The sequence below is a fragment of the Gorilla gorilla genome, chromosome 9, assembly GCF_029281585.2.
Source record: "Gorilla gorilla gorilla isolate KB3781 chromosome 9, NHGRI_mGorGor1-v2.1_pri, whole genome shotgun sequence".
Classification (NCBI taxonomy): Eukaryota; Metazoa; Chordata; class Mammalia; order Primates; family Hominidae; genus Gorilla; species Gorilla gorilla.
Window position 1 is genome coordinate 84,331,555 of NC_073233.2, and position 24,765 is coordinate 84,356,319.

A 24,765-nucleotide genomic window follows, 5' to 3' on the forward strand; every position below is an offset into this window, starting at 1 on the left:
GCTATATCAAACATGAGGAAAGATGGGAAACTGATCACAGGTTGAGGACTATTTTGGGGTCAATGGAAGGACAGAGATGGTTGAATAAACTTGAAAGTACTGATTGAGACTGAATTTGAAATAAATAACCATGGGGTCCAGGACAGAAAGGAAAAAAAGTAAATCCAGCAAAGGGGAACAGATTTCTTTTTTAAAAAAATTTTTATTTATTTTTTTGAGATGGAGTTCGCTCGTTGCCCAGGCTGTGCAATGGCGCGATCTCGGCTCACCACAACCTCCGCCTCCTGGGCTCAAGCTACTCTCCTGCCTCAGCCTCCCGAGTAGCTGGGATTACGGGCATGTGCCACCATGCCCGGCTAATTTTGTACTTTTAGTAGAGATGGGGTTTCTCCATGTTGGTCAAGCTGGTGTCGAACTCTCGATCTCAGATGATCCGCCTGCCTCGGCCTCCCAAAGTGTTGGGATTACAGGCGTGAGCCACCGCACCTGGCCAGGGGAACAGATTTCTGTGTATTTTCCCAGACTAGAGGTAGTTATAATCATGTCTAATAGGATAGTAAGTCTCAGTTTTTCTTCTTTGGTTTAGTGTAGAGTGGCTCTCATTTTATTTACCACACATTTCCTGGAGCCAAAGTGCTTTTATTTAAAATCATGGCTCTGTTACTTACAAGCTTGTTACCTTGGGCCAGCTATTTAACCTCTCTATGCCTTAGTTTCTTCATTCATAAAATGGGGATAAAAGTATCTGTAAGGTTATAGTAGAGATTAAACAAGTTAATGTGTATAACGTGATCTGGAATACAGAAAGTCCTATGTAAGTATTAGCTATTATTCTTATTATATTCTAGGCTCTACAGTACACAGACCTGATTGGTTCCTCTCCTCAAAGAGCTCGTTGTCCAGTCAGGAAGATTTTCTTTTCTTTTTTTTTGAGACAGGGTCTTGCTCTGTCACCCAGGCTGAAGTGCAGTGGCGCAATCTCAGCTCACTGCAACCTCCACCTCCTGGGTTCAAGAGATTCTCCTGCCTCAGCCTCCCGAGTAGAGTAGCTAGGACTACAGATGCACAACACCATGACCGGCTAATTTTTCTATTTTTAGTATTTCACCATGTTGGCCAAGCTGGTCTTGAACTCCTGACCTCAAGTGATCAGCCCACCTCGGCCTCCCAAAGTACTGGGAATACAGGCATGAGCCACCATGCCCGGCCAGGCAGATTTTCAAATAAATGGCCATAATTCAGTGTTCTGAGCTCTGTAACAAGGTGTACACTAAGTGGTAGGGGAGCAGAGGCAGGGATGTCTGTCTTATCCTAGAGGGAAAGACAGGGGCAGGATAAGCTTTTTGAGGAAAAAGTTTGAGTCTAATCCTTAAGGAAGAGCATGTTGGGAACATGTGAGACTATAAAGCAGTCACAGGCAGCATGGGAAAGGTAGTTTCTGGCTGCAAAATAAATATGGTTAGGAGAAAAGGGAAGATGTGAACTGTAGTATGTAATGACCAGCACCATCAACATCACCTGGGGGCCTGTTAGGACTATAGGATCCAGGCCTTACCTGATATCTATACTACCAATATTTGCGTTTTAACAAGATCCTCAAGCGGTTCCTATTGACCATTAAAGTTTAGAACCACTGGTCTAGAGCATAGGCTCTGGAGCCAACATAATCAGGTTTAAATCCCAGCTTTACCTTTTTTTTTTGTTTGTTTTAAGATGGAGTCTTGCTCTGTTGCCCACGCTGGAATGCAGTAGAGCGATCATGGCTCACTGCAACCTCCACCTCCCTGGTTCAAGCAATTCTCCTGTCTCAGCCTCCCGAGTAGCTGGGATTACAGGCACATGCCACCACGCCCAGCTAATTTTTGTATTTTTAGTAGAGGTGGGCTTTCACCATGTTGGCCAGGCTGGTCTTGAACTCCTGACCTCAAATGATCCACTTGCCTCAGCCTCCCAAAGTGATGGGTTTACAGGCGTGAGCCACGATTTACTTATGTGTGACTTTAGGCAAGCTATTTTGCTTCTTTCCTAGACTTTAGTTGCCTCCTTTGTAATTAGAGATAATAAAAGTTTCCACCTCATAAAGTTGTTCTAAGGACTGAATTACTATGTAAAATGCTTAGACCAGTATGTGGCACTTAGTAAGCACAAGGATTGACTATAATAATTCATCACTCATATGCTACTTCTTAAGGTCAGAGTCAGTTTTATAAGCCCCTTGTCTTTCAATTTCTACTCCATTGTTGAGGAGTAGACATTCATTGTCATTTTGACATTCACTGTAGAGGAAAGGACATTTGGAGGTCAGAAGACCTGGGATTACAAAGCCTAGCTCTCTTCCAATTCCTAGCTCCGTGAAATTTGGTGAGTCCTTGGAACATCTATGTTTTCCTCATTCATAGTATGAAAGACCTTAATCGTACATGTCACACTGAAATGTTGCGAGGCTCAAATCAAATAACATATGTTAAAGTACAAAAACCCTCTATGAAGATTTCACTTACTATCTTTCCAAGAGTTCTTAAGCAACTGGATGCATAGGAAGATCAGGTAGACAGCGGAGGGAGGGCCTGGTGATTAATATGTTCCACTTTACGATTTTCTGAAGGTGTAGGTTGGGTTTCAACAACAGTGACTTTCCTAGACCTCGGAGGGTATTTTTAGCTAATGGGCAAATAGTAGTAGGAAACTTAAATGCTGTTATTTACCTTCTCTTCCTAACCTACAGTTCCACTCAAGAACATGAAGAGTCTCATACGTTTGTATAGTGGTTCACAACTTACAACGTTTACGTGGTGCATCACAAGATCCCTATAGAGTAGTATTAACCCAATTTTTCAAGAAGGAAACTATGTCTGGAAATTGTAGAATGCATATTAAAAACTCTTTCTGACGAGCGTTTCTACCGGATCCGATGTTACCCAAAGTACAAAATTTAAAGAGGGAAGTCAATCACAAGATTTCATTGAATCTTCAGTATCAGGCAACTGGCTTCTATTTTATGGCCGCAAATAACTATATATTGGGCCCCTTTTCTCACCTGTAAAATAGGAACGAAAAGACCTTCTCCACAAATAAGATGAAATAAGAACAAAGGCTGAGGGTGAACCTACCACGTCGTAGGGCCTCAAATAAATTCCTTCTCCTTCTTGCCCTTGACAGAGATAGCACGAGATATCACTACCATTCCCATTTCACACGTGGAGGAAATCCAACGCGAGAACGCTCGGATTTCCCCTTCTCTACTTGCAACAACTCCGTAACCCGCAAATCGGCTACGGACAACTGCGATGTCCACTATGTTAGTTCTCGTAGCGTGGATTCTCTCTCCTCAAGATGCCATCTGGGGGGGCTAGAGGCCGCTAATAATTGCCCTCACGATCGAAGAAACTCGATCCTAATCCTCGACTGCACTTCAGGAACAAAGCTGCTCTCCCATCATCCCTAACCTCACTACCGTAAAGGTCGCAGCAGAGCCCCTGCGCCAGCCGCTAGCGCCATCTTGGCCGCTACGTGTGACGCCACACGTAGCAGAGAGCGCAGCCGATTGGCTGGGAGACGGCAGCCCAGGAGAGGCGCGCGAAGCCAGAGACAGGAGGGTATGCAGGAGAAACCAAGGGAACTACAATCCCGGCCTTCCTTGCGCGTACGACAGCAAACCTGGAGCGAAAGAGGTTGGAGTTTGGATTCGGACCACAACTCCCAGCACCCTCCGCGATGTCTGTCGTTTTCTTTCATAACGCGGAGGAAAAGAAGGACAAGATGAATGGAGGCCTTTTGGTGTTTGTTCTCCGAAAGGCGGGAAAGGCGAACTACACCTCCCGACTGGCCGCGCGCGGCTGCGCCTGCGCTCTGTTACCTGTCGCCATCTTGCCCCTTCAGAGGCACCGCAAACAAACCCAATTCCTGGTGTCCCCTAGTCTTGGCGGAGGAGCCTTTTAGATGAGCCCCGAAAGGCCGGGCAGGTGGGTGACTCTCAGGCAGGGTCCTGGGAAGAGCTGGCAGGCCAGCCAAGCTAGAGAAGCGCCGGGCCAAGCATTCGGAGCCCGGCTTGGGGCTCCCAGCCCCATCCTCCGTTGTTTCCTAACGGGATCGTGGGGCTCCCCGGGGTGGACTCAGGGGGACTCTGGCTGGCCTGGTGCTGGGACTCCGGGGGTCAAGCTCTGGGAGACTCCCGGTGAGTCCAGGTCGTCTGGCTGGGTATCCGCTGGCTTACTCTCTCTCGGTTGTCCTCTCCGCTGGGGAGGGAGTGAGGCGCGGGTGCCGGCCGGGACCCCTGACAACAGCTACTGGCCCAGAGGGGCTTGGGTCGTGGACTTGACATTGGGACCGGCGCCGAGAGGCCCGGGTGAGGAGCCTGGGCTGGCTGCTCTTGTTGTGGTGCTGCTAGGGAGTGCGTGTTTGGAGAGGGGGCGGGGCGGGCTTGTCTCCTTGACACTTGAGTGGGGAAGGATCCTACAAGATCCCGGTTCCCCGAGCGGGCTCCGGAAACTACTGCCCGGGTTTCCGATGCGTTGCGGCCCCGCTCTGGGGTCCCCTGGCTGGGACGCGCCGGGATGCCGTGACGTGGTGCTCGGTTCCAGCAGTCGCCGGCCGCCTCCAAGATCCTGTCGGGAGGCGGGGACTGGCTTGTGGAGGGAGCGGATTCCTTTGGCTCTGCCCCTTCTTCCTCCTCCCCACCCCTTTTCTTTATGTCATACTGCCGGCTGGGGCGCGCAGTCCAGTTCTTCTTGCCTTGGGTTGGTTCTGAGCTGAGAGGACTATGGGAAGTAGGGGGAGGGGGGCTCACCTCGGGACACAGAGTTGGAGTTAGCAGCCCCAGCGCCTGGAACGGGATATAGCAGTTATTTCGGTTCGGTGTCTGACTTCTAGGCTAGACAGTGAGCTCATTCATTCATTCATTCATCCATTCGTTTTGCTCAGTCGCGTCAACAATTCACTTACCCATTTAACAAATACTTACAGCGGCTCTACTCTGTGCTAAGCAGGTATTGCGCGTGCCCCCAGAGCCGTGTCTTTTTGTCTTTTACACTAGGAAATTCCCAGTTATAAGTAAGTTCCTGGCAGCTCAACTGTTGGTAAATGGCTGTTTAATAACTACAGGATCAAAATTCATATTCCATTAAGACTTGAGAGAGTATATATATGTGTGTGTGTGTGTGTGTATATATATGTGTATATATATGTATATATATGTGTATATATGTATATGTGTATATATATGTATATATATGTGTATATATGTATATATGTGTATATATGTATATATATGTGTATATATATGTGTATATATATATATATATGTATGTATCGTTCCAATTTTAGTATATGTGTTGCCGAAGCGAGCACGAGGAGAGAGTTATTTATTTTCTTTAACTTGCTAGGAGCTTTACAAATTTTATCTCATGTAATTCATAAATGAGGAAGCTGACAGGAGTCAACTTGCCCAAGGTTGGTAGTACCACCTGTTTATTAAATGAAATGCCAGCCACTATGAAAGAACTTTACATATAATGTTCTTTAATACGCGTAACAAACTGGGTGGTATTACCTCTGTTTTATAGATGTGTAAAGCTTAGGCCCAACCAGTAAGTTGAAAAGTTGGGACTAGAAACCTAGAGGTGTCTGGCTCTAAAGCCTGTGTTCGTTCCACTGTGATAGTTTAAATGACTTAATTCTTGATTTGTCAAAAGTTGGAAAGTGTGGTGGTGAGAAAGGATTGTAAAATAGTAATATCTTTTTGGTTTACTTCTTAGCCTGTGACTGGATCTCCAGGTGAGTGGCCCCTTGAATGTACTTTGGTACTTTGGTAATTTGACTTTTTTTTTTGTTCTGGTAGGGAGGACAAGCTCTTTGGGGCTACCAAACAGAAGCAGCAATGCCTGTTGTGTGGCCAACCCTTCTGGATCTCAGCAGGGATGAATGCAAAAGGATTCTTCGAAAATTGGGTATGACGTTCATTGTTTGTTTTTTACCTCTCTCTGATACCTTTTTTCCCTTTCTGCCTAGGTCATAGCTGTTTGCGTGGATGTCATATCTCACGCTACATCAGAAATTCTTTGGAGATACAGTTCCCATCTTACTCATTGTTGTTTCCCTCAGTGCCTAACATAGTGCTTTGTAAATAGTAGGTGTGTGAATTGTAATAATACTAGTAACTAAGATTTATTGAGGGCTACTTGGCTATTCTGAGTCTTTTTTATACAACATCTAATTTAAATATTTTAAGAATTAGCTTTGTCCTTTGAAAGCCTAAAAGGTAGGTGTTTTTTGTTTGTTTGTTTTGTCTCGTCTCCATTTTACAGATGAAGCTTAGAAGCCAAGGTAATGGTGATAGACATGGAGTCAGTGTTTGAACCAGGGAGTATGCTTTCAGTCTCACTTTAACATACTCTTAACCTTCATGATTGTATGTGTCAATTACATACTATTTCTGAATTCTAAGTTGATGTAAGCTGTGCTCACTTTTTCAAATTATATTTTACTATCAATAATAAAACACATTTTATGCTTGTGATTTATTATTTAGTGCTTCTTTTCCCTTACAGCAGCCTTTCTCAACCAGCATTGAGGGAAAGAATTAAACCCTAATGCTAAGGTATCCATTGTATGTAAAGAACTAACTTCGCCCTGTGCATCTAGAGTGCTATTAGTTATTACTTTCCTTGGGAAAATTGAGAAAGAGAGTTATTACTCAAATCATTTTGTGTTCTGTAGTTCAAATGAGGATCTTTGGTTGAGAAATGCTGCCTTAGACTATGAGGACCTTGTCTTATTTACCACTGTAGTCTCTGGCTAGCACAATAAATGAAATAATTGAAAAAAATAATTTGAAAAAGAAGATTAAATGTTTTGGCAGTGGATATGCATTATTTAGATATCTGTGATTTTAAAGGAAAAGTATAGGTCTTGAATTTAGACAGACCTGGGGTCTTGGTATTATTACAAATGACCCATGTGACCAAGGACAAGTTATTTATTCTTCCTAAATTTGTTGATACTTTTGTTAAAACAAAAAAAAAAGAGGATAACACTATCTGCCTCATTAGTTTGTTACTTGTGTTAACAGTATACATAAAGGGCCCATCATAGTAAATCTTTGTTGGGAATTTTTCTTTGTAAATCAGATAGAATCATAGCTGCTCTGGCCCTGCCTGTCCTTTTTATTCCACCCAAGGCCACTATGAGGATTTCAAATCACTTTTTAGCAGCATCTTTTAAAGCAAGTCTAAGAGAGTTGTTTTTGGAGAGGGTGTGGGGGATGTCAATCTTTTTTTTTTTTTAACCAAACTTTTAGTCCTAATCTGAAGATAGTTTTCTACACTTGCATACAATTAATATAACTTGTTAGTTGCCGATTATAAAGTTGGACTCGTATTTATTTAATAGCTGAAATTGCAGAACATATCACAAAGACAGTAGATTGGATTGGGGTTTCTGGGCTTGGGGGCCTTTGAATTGAGAGATTATGTTTAAATATAAAAATGGTAACCTTTAAGTCTAAATTTATTCCTAATTTTAGTCAGAGCTGTGTGGGTAATGTTGCTGCAGAGTGCTTCTATATAAAACAGTCATCTTGTATGGTAATATCATCTTCATTGACCCCTCATTTTGGGAGGTGAGCTTTGATAGTGATTTGCCAAAGACTTCCTCCCCACCCGTTGGCTTATTATCATAATAATGAAACCTTTGAATTGTCTTCAAATGCTAACTCTAGGTCCAAAGTTTAGAAAAGGTACATACAGTTTTTAAAAATTAGCTGTATCCTTTAAAAAATAGTTATAAATCATTTTAATATAAGATGTTAAATACTTAGATTTTACATACATATAAAGAAATTGGGATAGAGAATTTCTTTATATATACTGAATGTGTCAGTGCTAGATAAATGCTTCCTTTTCTCTGTCTTGCCTCTCCCCTTCCCTATTTTTGTGATCATTCCTGAGCTGTAGCTCCAACACGGGGCTTTATGGACTATAGCGTATTTGAATGGCTGATTTAATGGACCAAATTGAGGGCTTTATATAAATGGTTTGGCAAATCTTTCGTTTTTGGAATGTTCATATGTGTTTGTTATTTTATTCTACTTTTATATTAACACTGTGATAGAATTGCATGAAAAATAATACCAGAAATTCAACTAAATTTGAGGTATGTGAGGATCTAAGGATACCCATCAAAATGGACATCAACAAATGTGAAGGAGGTTGGGAAGCTAATAGGGTTCTTTACAATGAGTGAATTTCTTGTGAAGAGGAGGAAGTGATGTGGATCCTATAGCTGTGGTAACTGTGTTCAGAGTCCCAGTTTTGTGTGTGTGAGGTTGCCATCTCTTGATTTTGTACATGACTTCTTAGACTTGAAATGTCAGAAATATTTGTTGTATTTCTTTAGTTAATTTTATTTTCTCTGAAGTAACGTCTTGATCATCATAAATTCCACAGGTCACAAGTGTGAACTTCTTTTTCATTTTTCTCAAACTATTCCCTCACTTTGACCTCTTCATTTCTTTTTATGGCATTGCCATTCTCCTAAACATTTTGCAGGCTGCAAAATATGACTGCCTTCTGTCATTACTTCCCACAATCAATCAATTACTGAGTCCTATCAAATAAAAACATTTTAGACTGGAAATAGAGGCTTTTCTCAGTCTGGCCACAAACTACTTTTCCATTTTTACCGTTCTTTATTCTCTTCCATGTGTGAACTAAAATCTTTAAAATAGTTATTTGGATATATTTCTTAGGTGCCTTGTTGGATTTTAATCACCTTGAGGATAGGGATTTTGTTCCTAGAAATATTCTCCATCATACCTTGTAGCAGTAATGTTCAATTAGTAGTTTGGTTTGAGTTAGGGACTATCCAAGTACAGACATATTTTTACTGCCCTTAGTGTAAAACTCTCAAACATAGTTACTGACTGTTACTGGAAGTTACTGGAATAATATGAAACATTATCTGTTCTTTTACTCTATTTCTTTTGTACATTTGCTTTTTTTTTTTTTTCCCTGCCTGCCTGGCACACAATTCTCTTTCTGATTAAAGCTTCTGCTTCTACGCTAGATGATGTTTCTCCTCTGCACTTAACTCCCTGAGGGCAGGATTAGCGCACCATTTGGTATATATAATGGGACTCAATACTGATCTGTTGAATAAAACATTTCATAAATGGGGGAAGGCGTAAACATTTAGAGTATACTGCATTCTTGGTTATCCCTAGTGCTTTTTCTGGACTCTATTCTGGGTCCGATAAAAGCTGAAACATGTTTCCTGAAACTAAGTGTTTCCTTCACTACTCTGAGCAGCAGAGCTTTGTCCTTCAAGAGTGACCACCCCATTGAAGTGTCTACATAGTATCCAACACAGGTTAAACATGCAGGATGTTTAAACTTAGGGTCATTTGGTTGGACCAGACATTCCTTTTTTCTTTTTTCTTCTGAGACAGTGTCTTACTCTGTCACCCAGGCTGAAGTACAGTGGCATGAACATGGCTCACCACATCCTCAACCTCCCAGGCTCAAGTGATCCTCCTACCTCAGCCTCCTGAGTAGCTGGGACCACAGGCGTGCACTACCACCCCCAGCTGATTTTTAAATTTTTTGTAGGGATGGGGTCTTGCCATGTTGCCCAGGCTGGTGTTGAACTCCTGAGCTCAAGCAATCCTCCTGCCTCGGCCTCCCAAAGAGCTGGGATTACAGGTGTGAGCCATGGTGCCTAGCCAGATTTTTTTTTTTTTTTTTTTTAAGACAGGATCTCACTCAGTTGCCCAGGCTGGAGTGCAGTGGCATGATCACAGCTCACTGCATCCTTGACTTCCTGGGCTCAAGTGATCCTCCCACGTCAGCCTCCTGAGAGGCTGGAACTACAGGTGTGCACCACCACACCCAGCTAATTTTTTGTATTTTTTTTGTACAGCCAGAGTTTTGCCATGTTGCCCAGACTGGTCTCAAACTCTTGGACTCAAGCAATCTGCCCACCTTGGCCTCCCAAAGTGCTGGGATTACAGGTGTAAGCCACTGTGCCTGGACCTGGCCAGACATTTCTATTTAATGTAAAAATATTTAAGGTAGGCAGCCCAGCCCAGTCTTCTATATAAAGCTTATTTTTGACAGAACTGTGAATAATATCTACTGAATGCTACTATTAGTTTATTATTGGTGTAGTACTTAGTCTGTGGGCACTTGTTCATTATTTGGCTCACATTTTTTGAGTTTCTCTTGTGTGTCAGGTATTGGCAAATAGCAAATACTCATAACTTGACTACGAAAACAACTCTAGTTTGGACATTTATTTCCCTCCATTCTTGGTTTACTCAGATATATCTGTTTCATAGTTAATGGTTTAAAACAACTGTTTTATTATTTCTTGCCTTTCTGTGGGTTGCTGGCCTTGTCTGAGTCCTTTCAGGTATTCAGTGGTAGCTTATATGGGGACTAGGCTCAGCTGAGGTAGCTGGACTCTCTCTTCATGTGGCTTTTCATTCTGGGCTTCTTCACAGCTTGGTGATCTCAAAGTTGGTTCCTAAAGAGCAAGGCTCTGTGTGCAGGTACTTAGCAAGCTTCTGTTTGTGTCATGTTTGCTGTTGTTCCCTTGGCCAAAGCAAGTCATATGCCAAGACTGGAGTCAATGTGGGAGGGTACTACACTAGGGTAGTACACAAAGGCGACACTGAGAGCATGTGTAGTTCATTGGAGGCCACTGGGGACTTTTGGTTTTATTTTTTAACCAGTCCTGGAGACTGACAGTTTTCTTTCTTTTTTTTTTTTTTTTTTTTTTTGAGACGGACTCTCTCTGTCGCCCAGGCTGGAGTGCAGTGGTGTCACCTCGGTTCACTGCAACCTCTGCCTCCTGGGTTCAAGCGATTCTTCTGTCTCAGCTTCCCAAGTAGCCAGGATGACAGGCGCCCACCACCATGCCCAGCTAAGTTTGTATTTTTATTAGAGACGGGGGTTTCTCCATGTTGGTCAGTCTGGTCTCGAACTCCCGACCTCAGGTGATCTGCCTGCCTCGGCTTCCCAAAGTGCTAGGATTACAGGCATGAGCCACTGCACCCGGCCTGACAGTTTTATTTCTTAATGGTTAATTCTGTGGAGAGAGTGAAATGAAGATGTCTAGTATTAGGATTCAGTATATTATGTCCTAGTTGCTGCAAGAGCATTTCATGTTTATGTTTCCCAATTAGTCATTTTGATGATAGTTTTTATAGATGCAGAGGATCTTGCTTCTGGAGGGTACCTACAAAGTCCCTTCTAGGTAAGGAAACAGGTTTAGAGATGAGAAAAGACTTGCTGAATGTCACATAACTAATAAGTGGCAGTGCTGGAGCCAGAATATTTTGTTCCAATATTTTTTCCATTGCATACTATTTACAGTACTTTCAATTACACAGGAGGGAGGTAGAATATAGTTTGAATTCTTAGGCAAGCCTAAGGAATTATTTTAAGAGTTGATTAATGAAGATACCTTTTAGTAATGCTGAAAATGTCTCAGCCTTGTTACATCAGTTGGTGCCTATTCCCAGTTGTTGGTATCATTTGTGTTATATGTTTTTTAGTGACAATGTGTGAAACAAAATATCTACTGTTAGATTTTTCTACCTAAACATTTTATATACATGACTTCTGTGAGGCAATGAAAAACAAATATAAAATTATAAAAGTCACATTTTAATGTTATTAGATAAAATTTTTGAAAGGAATTTAAAACAATATTTGTATTTAATTATTTTTAGTTTTTTTTGCCCTGAAGTTTCACTATACATAGCCATAGTATTAAAATATTAAAGGCCTATCTTGATAAAATAATTTTCTTCTTCTAGAATTGGAGGCATATGCTGGAGTTATCAGTGCACTTCGGGCACAGGGGGATCTCACCAAGGAAAAGAAAGATCTTCTTGGAGAACTATCAAAAGTTCTTAGGTAAATTATTGTAAATGTTTGTGAGACTCTAGAAATTTCATTTTGGGGGATTTGATTACTTATCACTCTCAAATTAAGTAACTGTCAAATTAAGTTGAAGAACAGAGGTGTTCAAATTGTTGGTGCTAAGAGACTCCATCCCAGTTGTGTGCTCTGTTACAGAAAATTGTATAATTTACCATTTATTGTGTAATCCAGAATGAATATAATCCAGAATGAAGAGCGTGCAAACTCTTCAGAAAGACTTGAAGGCAGTTTGTCTTACTTTTAGCCCACCTGGGTAAGGGAGGTGCTTTTGACATAGGTGAAGGAAAGAAGAGCAGTAACTGGATATGATGATCTAGAGTGGCATTTGTTGGAGGGAAGAGGTGATGTGAGGAAGATGCCTTAATTTACATAAATGGGTAGTGATTATGTGGTCATGGCCTTAAACATAGTCTTTTTTAAGTGAAAATATGGAAGAGGCTCTTCCTGTTACTTAACATTAATATAGGGATGTTATTAAGCCAAATTCTCAATCTTACTGTCTTCATAGTTAACAATTTGTATTTGTTTGTTGTTTATATTTCTCATAAATTCTGTTTTGTAGCCTCTTAATTCTGTTTTGGTCCATATTAGAGATTTAGCTTAAATAGTATGGAATACAATTTGAAGAGTGGTATTCATTTTATTGAGTATTTATGAATGGAATGGGTATAACTTTTAAAAAGTTGTTTACTATTATTAACTTTACATGTGTTTAATCAGGATTAATATAAGCACATTTTTACCATTGGTAACATAATGTAATGTAGAAGATATGCAGCTAAAGTATGGAATAATAAAGGAATATTACCCTGGTGTTAAGTTGTATAGCATATAGCCACAGGAAACAGCTTATCTTGCCACTCCATTTGTTTATTATATTCATTGAACATTAAATTATAGACTCCTAAGCCTTAGAAAAGACCTTAGAAAACTTTCTTGTGACAAAATCCTCTTCTCAGCAGTCACAATTAGGAAGCCATTCAGCATCTGTTTGCATGTTTAGATAGCAGGAAGCTCTGCTAATCTTACCCATGGTCTGACATTTCTGAGATTTGGAAGTAATACCTTGATATCAGGCTGAATTTGTCTTCTTATGATTTCTAATTTGCAACTAAATATTTCTTCAGTTACACAGAATTAGTATGAATCCTTTTCTAAGATGTTAAAGCATTTGAAGATATATATATATATTAGACTCCTGTCTATATCTTTTCACAAAGCAGTCTTGTCCCCCTTCTCCCCCAAAAAAGTTGACTTAAACATTAATGAAAGTATAGAAAGAGCTGCCTGCTTGGCAGAGTTCTATAATGGCTATTTTTCTTCATAGCATCTCAACAGAACGCCACCGTGCTGAAGTTCGGAGAGCAGTAAACGATGAACGGTTAACAACAATTGCACATAAGTAAGCCATTAGTCGTACCATCCCTGATTTTTTATGACATAGTATGACACAGTTTTGAAACAGTCTTCCTATTGTGTAGCAGATTCCTGAGTCTTTTAAGTAACAATATCTCTATACTCAGGGATCCTGATCATAGCAGTAAAAGTGATATTAACTGTTTATTCAGTTGGGTTTTTTTTTGCATTTGGTTAGGCAAGCTTTAAGTACTCGGGTCAAATCCTGTTACAATGTAATCTCTGTCTAACTAAAAATCACCACAATTTAGCAGATGATTCACTTACTTGAGGCCAAGTTCAGTAACAAAGTATTGTGTCCCCTAAAATTGAAAGCCCTTTAGAGGTTCTTTGTAATGGTATTTGATATGTTATTACCTTATAAATAGGCGTTGTAACTTTTTTGATATCTGACTCATTATTTCATGTATTTTGAGATTCAGAAAAAAATGTAAAATTTGTGTTCTGTCTTTAAGAAATATGAATATAACATCTCTTAATTTATTTTTAAAAAGCCAAAAAATAAAACGATTAAAGATTCTTACGAAATTGTTTTCTGATCATTATAACTATTTAAGAGGAGGGGTGGAGGGTGGTAGAGGATTGAGGGCAGGGATTAAGCCTTAATTGAGTATGTATGGAGACAGTGCCTCCTAAAGAATACAGAGGAACAGAAATTAGCCTTTAAATGTTTATACAAGATGATAAAACATTTCATAAAATATGTTATAGTATAATTCATTTGTTTTTTATTTTTTTGTTTTAATGTTAAATCAAACTGAAGGGAAAAATTCAGTGCATTTCCATAATGTGATAACTTAAACATTGTATTTAAGTCAATTGGCAATATTTGAATTGACCCCAAAGAGCTTCATCTTGTGCTTCACTGTCCCTCATTTTACTTAACATAAAATGGGGTGCTACCTTTTCAACAACATAGTTTGAAGGTTGAGCTGTTTATTCTGGAATTTTGAGATTCTTCAGTGGTAGGTATGCACTGTAGAAATTTGGGAATTTTCCATTAGAGACATTTAGTAATCTAGTTGCTAGGCTAACATGGTTGAAACACTCAAATATTAATCAATGTGTTCCTTCTTTAATTTGCTCTAAGCTTTTGAATTGGGGTGTTCTAGAAGTAATGGTAACTGCGCCTAGATTCTAATTTGAGAACGGGTAATAGGAAATTTATGTGCTAGAGAATAAAGTAGTAAACCTTAGCTTGCATTCAGAGGCACTTAGAAACAAATTAGTATTGTAGAAGCATTGGAAAGGTATTGTGGGGCAACTAGTTGTAAGTTGATGCATCAGTTTCATACTTAAAGGATAACATTTATTTAGTCTCCTTTTCCTTTTTTCCCCTTTAAAGAATGAATTTATCCTTATATTTGGGTGAAAGACCAAGTTACAGGTATGCAAATAGGTTATTATTATTTCAGGCTTTTTCTTGTATTTATTTCCAAATCGAAGCTCTCAATTATTCAGGGGCACATTATTCCATTTATGAATTAACCATGCCCCTTGCTTTCCTTCTGTTCCCCTCCTCCCCCTCCTAATACTGCCCACCCTTTAGCCATTTTGCTGCTTGGGAGTACCTCTAGTCAGAGGGTGGGAAGGGAGAGGAGGTGAAAATTTTAATTAGTCATTTTACTACTTGTTAGTTGTCCTGGAAAAGGTTTGGTGGAAGAATTTACAAGTATTTGCCAAAATATTTTTGGATAATATATGAGTTTCTTTAATCTATTTGACCTCTCCCTTTCCCTCCTCTCTCCATCAGCATGGATAATTGAGAGTTGGCTTTTATCTGCCTGTGTTTCCTCTTTTTTCTCTCCTTTCTGATTTCTTTAATACATAAATTTCATTTTTTTGAAAAGAGTTTACTTCAGTGTATAATTTTGAGCTTCTTAGGTTTTTCTATATTCTTGTTTTAATATATTATTGTTTTAGTTGGATCAGATGTTTTATTTACTTGTTGAGCTCAAGGGGTCAGTGAGTGGGGATTGGTGAGGAAGGAATAGATCTCTCATTCTTTCCATCTCCTCTGCCCTCTTCCCCTCAGAAGTAGGAACAGAGCCTAGTTCCAAAGATTATCTATAGGAGGGCTTCATACTCCAAGCCTAGAAAAACAACTAAAGGAATGCGCCTGAACTGACTGCATTCCCTTTCTCCTCCCCTCCCCTCCCCCCACTCAAAATAGGAGTTAAGGCCTGAAGGAATGTGGTTAAAAGGTGATGAGAAAGCTGAGAAGATTGAGCACAAAGGAGGGGGAAACAAAAGGAGTGGGATATCTGGGATCAAAGAAAAGCCTTTCTTGTGGCTTGAAACATAACACGTGTTTATTTTTTGGCACCAGGCCACTTATTAAGTAGTTTGATACTCTTAATTCAGTTTTTAATTATGTCAGAATGTTACAGTATTAATGCCTTGGATGTCAAGGAGCTTCAGATTTTTTAATTGGACCACTCTTGCCCATGTTGTCTCTAGATTCAGGAGAAAGTGTCTATCTGGAATTTCTGCTCTCTTAATCCTTTCCCCATCACTCAGACATTCACAGGATACTGGGTCAGTTTCTGTGTGAGGATGAGGATTTCTTACTGGTGCCTTATACACCAAAGGATATGTGGGCCAAGGTAGTTTCATTAGTATAATCTTAGATTTCTCAGAAAAGGGACTGAAGCAAGGTTTCCCCTGTCATACTTAGTATAAATAGAGAGACATTCTTATACTCACACTAAAGTATCTCAGTGAAGCCCTCCAGGAAGATGTTTAGTCTATAAAATCTAGTTTAGATAACTTGTGTAACTAATGCATATTTACACTTACATCTTCATTACTAAGCAAATAGGAATTTCTGATCTAATTCTAACATGATACTTAATTTTTCACTCAAAGTTTGAGCATGTTTGCATGAGTAGAAATTTGGAAGATTTATAGATCTTTCTAAAAGTTGCAGTTGTGTCTTTTGCACTGCAAGTTTTGTCTTTTCAGTAGCATATGTTCATGTGCTTCAAATTATTAATCTTCCATAATTTCTGCCACCACTTAAACAATGCACCAGGTAAGTGTAGATGTCACTTAATTTGTGTGGTAAACTCTCACCAAGCAAGCTTATTAGTGATATTATAATAAACTGATAGCAAAATAAAAGTAAGCCAAGAATATGCTGAATAGCTTTTAGAATTTTTTCCTCTAACAATGAGCTTTTCTGTTTCTTTCTTGTTTGTACCATTCTTTGTTTCAAAAGTAGCATCAACTTGGGGATTATATAATAACAAATTTGTGAGTGTTACTGAAGTTTTAGGAATTCCCCTTTCCTTTGTCTTAGGTAGGACTGTGTTAAACCATAAAGGAATTTACACATTTTCCACAGTAACCCAACTGGATTCATCGGCTCTTAGAAATTCCTTTCTGAGCTGAACTTAAATCCTTAAACTGTAAAAGTGATTTATTCCATTCAGTGAAAGTTGGTAGTAATTCAACAGCACTATCCAGTTGGTATACATCAAAGGCAAAACCCATTTGAAAAATTTTATACTTTCTACTTATCTGTCAAATAATTTCAGTAGTATGATTATGCTGGTCGAAGGAGACATTTATTAGTTGTGTGACCTTAGGCAAGTTATTTGATATCTCTGACTCAGTTTCCTCGTCTGTAAAATGGAGGTAATAATACTACCAAATTCATAGGATTGAAGAGTTAATACATGTAATATGTTTAGAACAATCCTTGACATAAGTGCTTAATGATAACTATCATCATTACTATCATTATTAGCATTATCATTTTTCCACTGCCCACTAACAAGGGCTTTATACTCTTATCTAAATCTGAGAATGGGTGGACATACAGAGTCTTAAACTGTAAGTTGGTTTGAAGAACCTATGGTTTCAAATGCAGAAATATTTCAGATTTAGTGTGAAGAGATTGATTATTTCTGAGTGAATTTAAACTTCAGCACTAATCATTAGTCAGGGTCTTTCATAGAGCCAAGTTAAGAGAAGTGATACAACTACGTTTTGATATTTCAACCTCCGGTTGGATTCTTGGAATAAAATTTGCTCCAGGAATTTAGGGTAGAGAAACTGAGAATGGTGTTTGCTTAGAGAGTTCAATTGTCTCAATTCCTTCTTAGAGTGAAGGGTGGTATAAATAAATAAAAGTAATGGTGCGTTTCTTCTAGTGTCTTTAGATCTAGTCTGTTTTTAACAGGAAGGATAATAACAATACATTGTCAGTGACACATACGGTTATATATACAGCACTCTTCTGTTCTTTTCTACTTAGGCTCCCTCGTTTACTGCCTCAGTTTCCCTTGTTTGAAAGCCTTAGAACCTCTGGCCATGCAGGCAGTTAGATAATTTTCAAAAGGTTCAGTGAATTCCATCCTTAATTAAGGAAAATCTGACTTTTAAAATTATAAGTGCTTTTTACTTTCTTGTGTTAATTATAAAATTAACTTCTAAAAACTAGTTGAAATACTAGTTTTCATTAGTGATAGCAGATTTAAGTTAATGAAACCAAGGCCGATATTTATTTAGAAGGCATAGGAAGATTTCTCGTAGTTTCAGTTTTGTTCATGATAAGATTCAGATTATAGAATAAACTGTGTAAGAACCTAAGTGTGTGACATTCCTTGAATTATAATTATTCATAATTTTGATCTTGCTTGCTTAAAATAAAGCCTCTCCTATTCACTCAGGGCACTTTTTATAATTTAAAAAGTTATATATGTTTGAGCATATATGTTTGATTTGTTTTTAGTGATTGAAAACCCTTGTAGCAGCGCTTTCTTTTTTGTTTAGTATGTCTGGACCTAATAGCTCTTCAGAATGGTCCATTGAAGGTCGTCGATTGGTACCACTGATGCCCCGGCTCGTTCCCCAAACCGCCTTTACTGTAACAGCTAATGCTGTTGCTAATGCAGCTATCCAGCATAATGCATCTCTTCCAGTGCCTGCAGAAACAGGAAGCAAGGAAGGTGAGTAGAAGAATATGCCTGTGTTAGAGATTACTTTTCTTAGAATCTTCAAGAAAATTTCAAGAAAAGTTGTCTTATTTTTCATCTACTTTTATTCTAGTGTTTAAAGGTTATGAAACATAGTAGGAAACTCTAATTCTGAAATTAGACTGCCAGGTTTTTAGTCTTAGACAAAATTTAGGTCTCCCTTTTGTCGAAGGTGTGAATTATGTTAATCATCAAAATTGCAAAAACCTCGGAATGGATTTTTGATATCAGTGTGTCTTGTTAAAAATGAATAGAAGGCCTTAATGGATGACATTAGAAAATAAATAAGGTAACAGAAGTCATTTAGCTACTAAAAAATGATTCTGAACTGATAGCTTTAGAAAATAAAGCTGTTTTCATTTTCTGGAATCAGTGATATATGCTACTTCTTTGTTCTGGTTAATGAATGTGCTGAATCCATTCCCTGGCAGAATGGTTTTATCATTATTTATCTAGTAATTGACACATGCTTTAAAAATCCTCCAATTCTCTAGAGGCTACCAAGAGTAATATTAAATTTGAGAGAGCATATTTGGATTGACTCAAGTAGTTTAGTTTGATGTTGCATGACAATGACCCTAAAAACAATGCATTTGTCAGGTTACTCTGGGGAATTGTCTTTGCTTACCTAGCAATGGCCATGGAACAGAGTAAGACACTCTTTTTATGCATGACAGGCTCTGTTTTAGGGTGAGAAAAGGTATATTTGGAGGAAGACAGTGTATAAACTTGGCCTCCATCGAGTTCTTCCATCTACTGACTCTCAGGTAGAGTGGAAAGAATACAGAGTTTCCACTAGTCAAATCCATGTTTGAATCTTAATTTGTCGGATATTGTGAGAATTAGTGAAGATGTATGGAAAGGATTTAGTGTGTGGTACTCAATAAATGGTGCCTATAACCTATTCTTACTGTTGTTTAGCTGTATCCCTTCGTTGAATGATAGGTTGAAATATGATGTTGTCATTATTTTAGTTGAGTTGTTGTGCTGCTTGGATGGCAATGACTAGCGAGTTGATTTATAGAAAAGAACGTTACCTTGATTGTTCCCTAGTGGCCACGTTGGAAATTGCTAAGGTTAGGGAAAAATTATCCACCCATATCATTGGTGCTGCTATTAGTATTAAAAGGGAATACAAGTAAGTGCCTGTTGTCCCACTCCTGCCATGAGTGAAAATTATTTTCATTTTTTCTCAGTATAATTTTAAACTTTATTTCTTTGTAACTGTGTTTTTCTCCATCAGCAATGTCACCTGTAGACAAGCTGTTAAATACTTGGGAAAAATCTATTTAAGTGATAATTTTCAGGAAAGGTTATTAATGCCTTTTAATCTTTGGACCTAATACCTAGTACTGGCCTCTGACTTCTGATCACATGAAAATGTTAAAATTGGCCTGCAATAAAAATAATTTTTTTGTATGCCTGGACAGTTTTGGTGAAAGTTAACAGCAAACTTTTTTATCGTTCCTTCAGTAGTGGTTTGCTATTCCTACACAAGTACCACGTCAACCCCAACCTCTACCCCTGTTCCAAGTGGCAGCATAGCAACGGTTAAGTCTCCAAGACCTGCCAGTCCTGCCTCCAATGTAGTTGTCTTGCCAAGTGGAAGTACTGTTTATGTCAAAAGTAAGTGATATTCTCAGTGTTATCAGGGCCTTCTTGGCTAAATGCTGCAGTCTAGGCTCTGATTAGACCTGCCTTCCTGGATTAAATCATTGGTCCACTAGCTGTTAGTAGGTTAGTTTTTGAAGATTTTGAAGAATTCCTTTCTTTACATATGACTAGGTATATATTGCTTTTTTAATCAGTTCTCGGGTTTCAGAAGTGACTTCATTTTCATTGTCTGTGGGTAATCTGCCTTTGAACTGTGTTATCCTTAAGAATTCACTTTTTTGATTGTCATGAAATAGAAATGTTGTGAATAGAAACTGAAGGAATGTGCTTATGTAATTTATTCAATATTTCTCCTATAATTTTAATCTTTGTAGTATTTTCTTAGATTATTTTATATAATGTATTATCCAGCTGTTATATTCAGTGAAACATTCTAGAGAGCCTATCTTTATTTCTAATTGACTGTAATTTTTGAAGTTTCTTTTGTTTGTAGTTTTTAATTCCTTGATTCTACCCTATGAAGCAGTTTGGTGTCCTGTTCATCTTTTTTTCATTTTTTTGTTTTTAATTTCTGTTAAGACAATGTTGCTTTATATATACATTTTGTAATTTATAAAGAAAAGGGGCCGGGCACGGTGGCTCACGCCTGTAATCCTAGCACTTTGGCAGGCCGAGGCGGGCGAATCATCTGAGGTCAGGAGTTCAAGACCAGCCTGGCCAACCTGACGAAACCTCGTCTCTACTAAAAATACTACAACAACAAAAAGTTAGCTGGGCGTGGTGACACATGCCTGTAGTCCCAGCTACTCAGGAGGCCGAGACAGGAAAATTGCTTGAACCCGGGAGGCAGAGGTTGCAGTGAGCCGAGATTGTGCCACTGTACTCCACCCTGGGCGACAGAGCAAGACTCTGTCTCAAAAAAAAGAAAAAAAAAAAAAAGAAAAGTGGTTGATTTGGCTCACGATTCTGCTGGTTGGAAAGTCCAAGTTTGGGTGAGGATCTTATGCTGCTTCAACTCATGGCAGAAAGTGGAAAGAGAGCAGGTAGTATGCAGAGAGATCCCATGGTGAGAGAGGAAGTGAGAGACAGAAACTGAGGAAGCCAGAATCTTTTTAAATTTTATTTTTTGCTTTGTTTTTCCTGTCAACTGGAGGTGATTAATATTTGATTTTCATTTTTCTCAATATAGTTATAAACTTGATTTCTTTGTAACTTAGAGGTAAAGTTTGCTGTTTTAGACAGGAACAGTTCTAGGTCTTTGTCGGCCCTGTTTAAGAGTTAAAAAATTGAAGGTGTAGGGGTTATATTTTATTACTAATTTCACGAGTCATGCTATATAATTGTTTATGTCTGCTCTGCAGAGATTTTCTATGTTAAGTTGCTGTGTTTCATGTTTCTCACTTGATTTTTAAAAAGTCTACAAAAACAGTTGAGGCTTTAGTTCATAAAGAAAAAATGCAGAATCTAGGACTATTAATTAGATTTATATCTGATTTCTGCGGATTTAGCCAAAGTGGTCTTTTAAAATAACTGTAGAGACCTACTTTTTGATCATTTTTAAAACACTAGGCTGGAGCCGGGCTCAGTGGCTCACGCCTGTAATCCCAGCACTTTGGGAGGCTGAGGTGGGTGGATCAGTTGAGGTCAGGCGTTCGAGACTAACCTGGCCAACATGGTGAAACTCTGTCTCTACTAAAAATACAAAAACTAGTCAGGTGTGGTGGTGGGCGCCTGTAATCCGAGCTATTTGGGAGGCTGAGACAGGAGAATCACTTGAACCTGGGAGGCAGAGGTTGCAGTGAGCTGAGATCGTGCCATGCACTCTAGCCTGGGCAACAGAGTGAGCCTCCATCTTAAAAGAAAAGAAAAGAAAACACTAGGCCAGGCATGGTGGCTCATGCCTGTAATCCCAGCACTTTGGGAGGCCGAGGCGAGCAGATCACCTGAGGTCAGGAGTTTGAGACCAGCCTTGCAAACATGGTGAAACCTCGTCTCTACTAAAAATACAAAAAAATTAGCCAGGTGTGGTGGCAGGTGCCTGTAATCCCAGCTACTTGGGAGGCTGAGGCAGGAGAATCACTTGAATCTGGGAGATGGAGGTTGTGGTAGCTGAGATCGCACCACTGCACTCCAGCCTGGGCAACAGTGTGAGACTCCATCTCATAAATAAATAAATAAATAAATAAATAAATAAATAAATAAGTAAGTAAGTAAGTAAGTAAAATACCGAAAGTGCATCTCAAACATGAAGAAACTATTTCACATAATATGTAGTTTTAAGTAACAGGAAGACTATTGCTTTATGCTTAGAAGTCATACCAACAACATTAGTTTGAGATGTAATTGTTTATTTACCTAACTTTGTATGTGCAAGGCACTATACTGGGGAAACAAACCAATAAGACTTAGTCATTACCCTCTGGGAGCCCCTGACTAATGGGAGATATGTAGACAATCACATTGCCATCTGGTAAGTGGTACAGCTTAGGGGAGAGGTGGATTAGCTTTGCTTAGAGGAATAAGGGAAAGCTTCGCTAAGGAGATGGCTTGTAGGATGATGATTGCAGAATGATGAAGAGGTCATTGATGTTAGGTAGTATTCCCCAAGGAACAATAGTATATGGATACTCAGAGATGGATAGAATGTGGTTAAGGTGGCTTTGGGGAATGGTTAGCAGTTCAGAATCAAAGATTATAGGGGTACATGGGGTTGGATGTAACAGGTATTGTGTTCTTGGAAAGATATGGAGTCTTGAATGATATGGTAATGATTTTGTGCCTCATCTTGTAGGGAGATAAAAACTACTAAAGGATTTTAGGCAGTGCATAGGCATGATGAGATGTGAAATTTTGCAACTAGTAGTAGGATTGAGGGTAGATAGAAGTGGACAGACTGGAAGCATGGACATCTTTTAGGTGATTGTTGCTAAGATACAGGCAGGAGATAAGAAGGCCTGACATGGCCATAGGTTTAAAGAAAGGAGGGAAGGCCAGGCACGGTGGCTAACGCCTGTAATCCCAGCACTTTGGGAGGCCAAGGGGGGCAGATGACCTGAGGTCAGGAGGTCAAGACCAGCCTGGGCCAACATGGTGAAACCCTGTCTCTACTGAAAATATAAAAATTAGCTGACTGTGGTGGCGGGCATATGTAATCCCAGCTACTTGGGAGGCTGAGGCAGGAGAATCGCTTGAACCTGGGAGGCAGAGGTTGCAGTGAGCTGAGATCACACCACTGCACTCCAGCCTGGGTGACAGAGTGAGACTTTGTCTTAAAAGAAAGGAGGGAAGGCATTCAGAGGCCATTTCTCTGAGGAAGGATTGATAGAACTTATTGACTAATAGCTTAAGACAGAGAGAGGACAAGGATGATATAAAGATTTTAAAAATAAAGTGTATAATGCAAGATTAGTTTGGTATACATATAGCAGTATTGTCATTGCCCTTCAGGTGTAAGCTGTTCAGATGAAGATGAAAAACCCAGAAAACGAAGGCGAACAAACTCTTCCAGCTCCTCTCCTGTTGTTCTAAAGGAAGTTCCAAAGGCCGTTGTTCCAGTCTCAAAGACGATCACTGTGCCTGTGACTGGTAGTCCCAAGATGAGCAACATCATGCAGAGCATTGCCAACTCCTTACCACCCCACATGTCTCCTGTAAAAATAACCTTCACTAAACCATCAACACAGACAACAAACACAACAACACAGAAGGTATGTGGTGGAGGGAGTCTCTGCCTGCCGATTGTTTCTTTCAGACAGTATGATTCAGATTTAATAAACATGCACTGAGTGCTTACTATGTGCTTGGCATTATGCTGGGGATGTTCACATCTTTTACTTTGTTTAATTCTCTAGATAAGGCTTTGGGATAGGTATTATTATTTCAGTTTTGCAGATGAGGCTTTGCAATGTTAAATGACTTGCATAATATGACACAGCCGAATCTCTTCTAAGAATTGTGCTCTATTTTATAGTTGTAATCCTATTTGGAAAAAATTTAAAATAGAAAAAAATTTTAACCTATATTTGTATGACCTTCCCTGTAGCAACTCAGGTTTTAATTTGCCAAAGTAGTAAAGTTGTCAGGTGTTTCATAGAAGAAAGGAAGGATATAATTAAGTGAATAACTTTTGTTATCTTCTTTTTAAATTCTTTGTATGCTGCTATTAATTCATGCCTAAACTCTTCTCTAAATGTGTTGAAGTCATTAGTATTTTGTCAGTTTCATGTTTTTAGACCCCTCTGTCTTCCCACACTGATCTGGATGGACCATAATGGCTCTCTAGGCTTGTTGTACACCTATATTTCTGGGATCTCTCTTTAACCATCATTCTGATCTTCTTTGTTAGTTTCTTTGCTTATTTTGCCAGAGCATATCCTCCAGTAGCTACCTGGTGTATGGGTGGATGGAAAGTAAATTTCTGGGGACCTTGCATGGTAGACTGCAAATTTCTTTATTCTACCTTCCCACTTTTTTTATGGTTTAACTAGGAAAAGTATTCTAGGTTGGGAGTCATTTTCCCTGTGAATTTTTGAAGACGTTGTTGCTCTGTTGGCTTCCGGCTTCCATTATTGATTTTGGGAAGTCCAGTACCATTCTAATTTCAGACACTGTTTTTCTCTTTACAAACTTTCAGTAACTTTCAGAATTCTGAAATTTCAAGGTAATGTTCCTTGGTGTGGGTCTTTATTTCATCGATTAGGTTGTATACTCAGTGGGCCCTTTTATTCTGAATATTTATGTCCTTCAATTCTGATACATTTCTTGAGTTATTTGATTTGTCTCTGTTTTCTCTTTTTGGATCACCTGTTATT

General features: G+C 39.2%; 1 protein-coding gene across 15 annotated transcripts in view; it reads left to right on the forward strand.

Moving 5' to 3' along the window:
- Positions 1-541: 541 nt before the first annotated feature.
- EMSY (EMSY transcriptional repressor, BRCA2 interacting) overlaps positions 542-24,765 on the forward strand; it is a 110,549-nt gene continuing 86,325 nt past the window's right edge. For 3 of the 15 annotated variants that reach the window (XM_019037534.4, XM_063693393.1, XM_019037536.4), the window contains exons 1-8: positions 543-3,962; positions 5,837-5,945; positions 11,816-11,915; positions 13,270-13,344; positions 14,704-14,745; positions 18,138-18,313; positions 19,814-19,966; positions 23,402-23,661. In XM_019037534.4, the coding sequence (XP_018893079.3) occupies positions 5,876-5,945; positions 11,816-11,915; positions 13,270-13,344; positions 14,704-14,745; positions 18,138-18,313; positions 19,814-19,966; positions 23,402-23,661 (876 nt within the window). In that variant the 5' untranslated portion in view covers positions 543-3,962; positions 5,837-5,875. Of the gene's footprint in view, positions 3,963-5,836; positions 5,946-11,815; positions 11,916-13,269; positions 13,345-14,703; positions 14,746-18,137; positions 18,314-19,813; positions 19,967-23,401; positions 23,662-24,765 lie in introns of all 15 variants that reach the window. The other 12 variants (XM_055356846.2, XM_063693394.1, XM_055356848.2 and 9 more) reach the window with 7 other exon arrangements.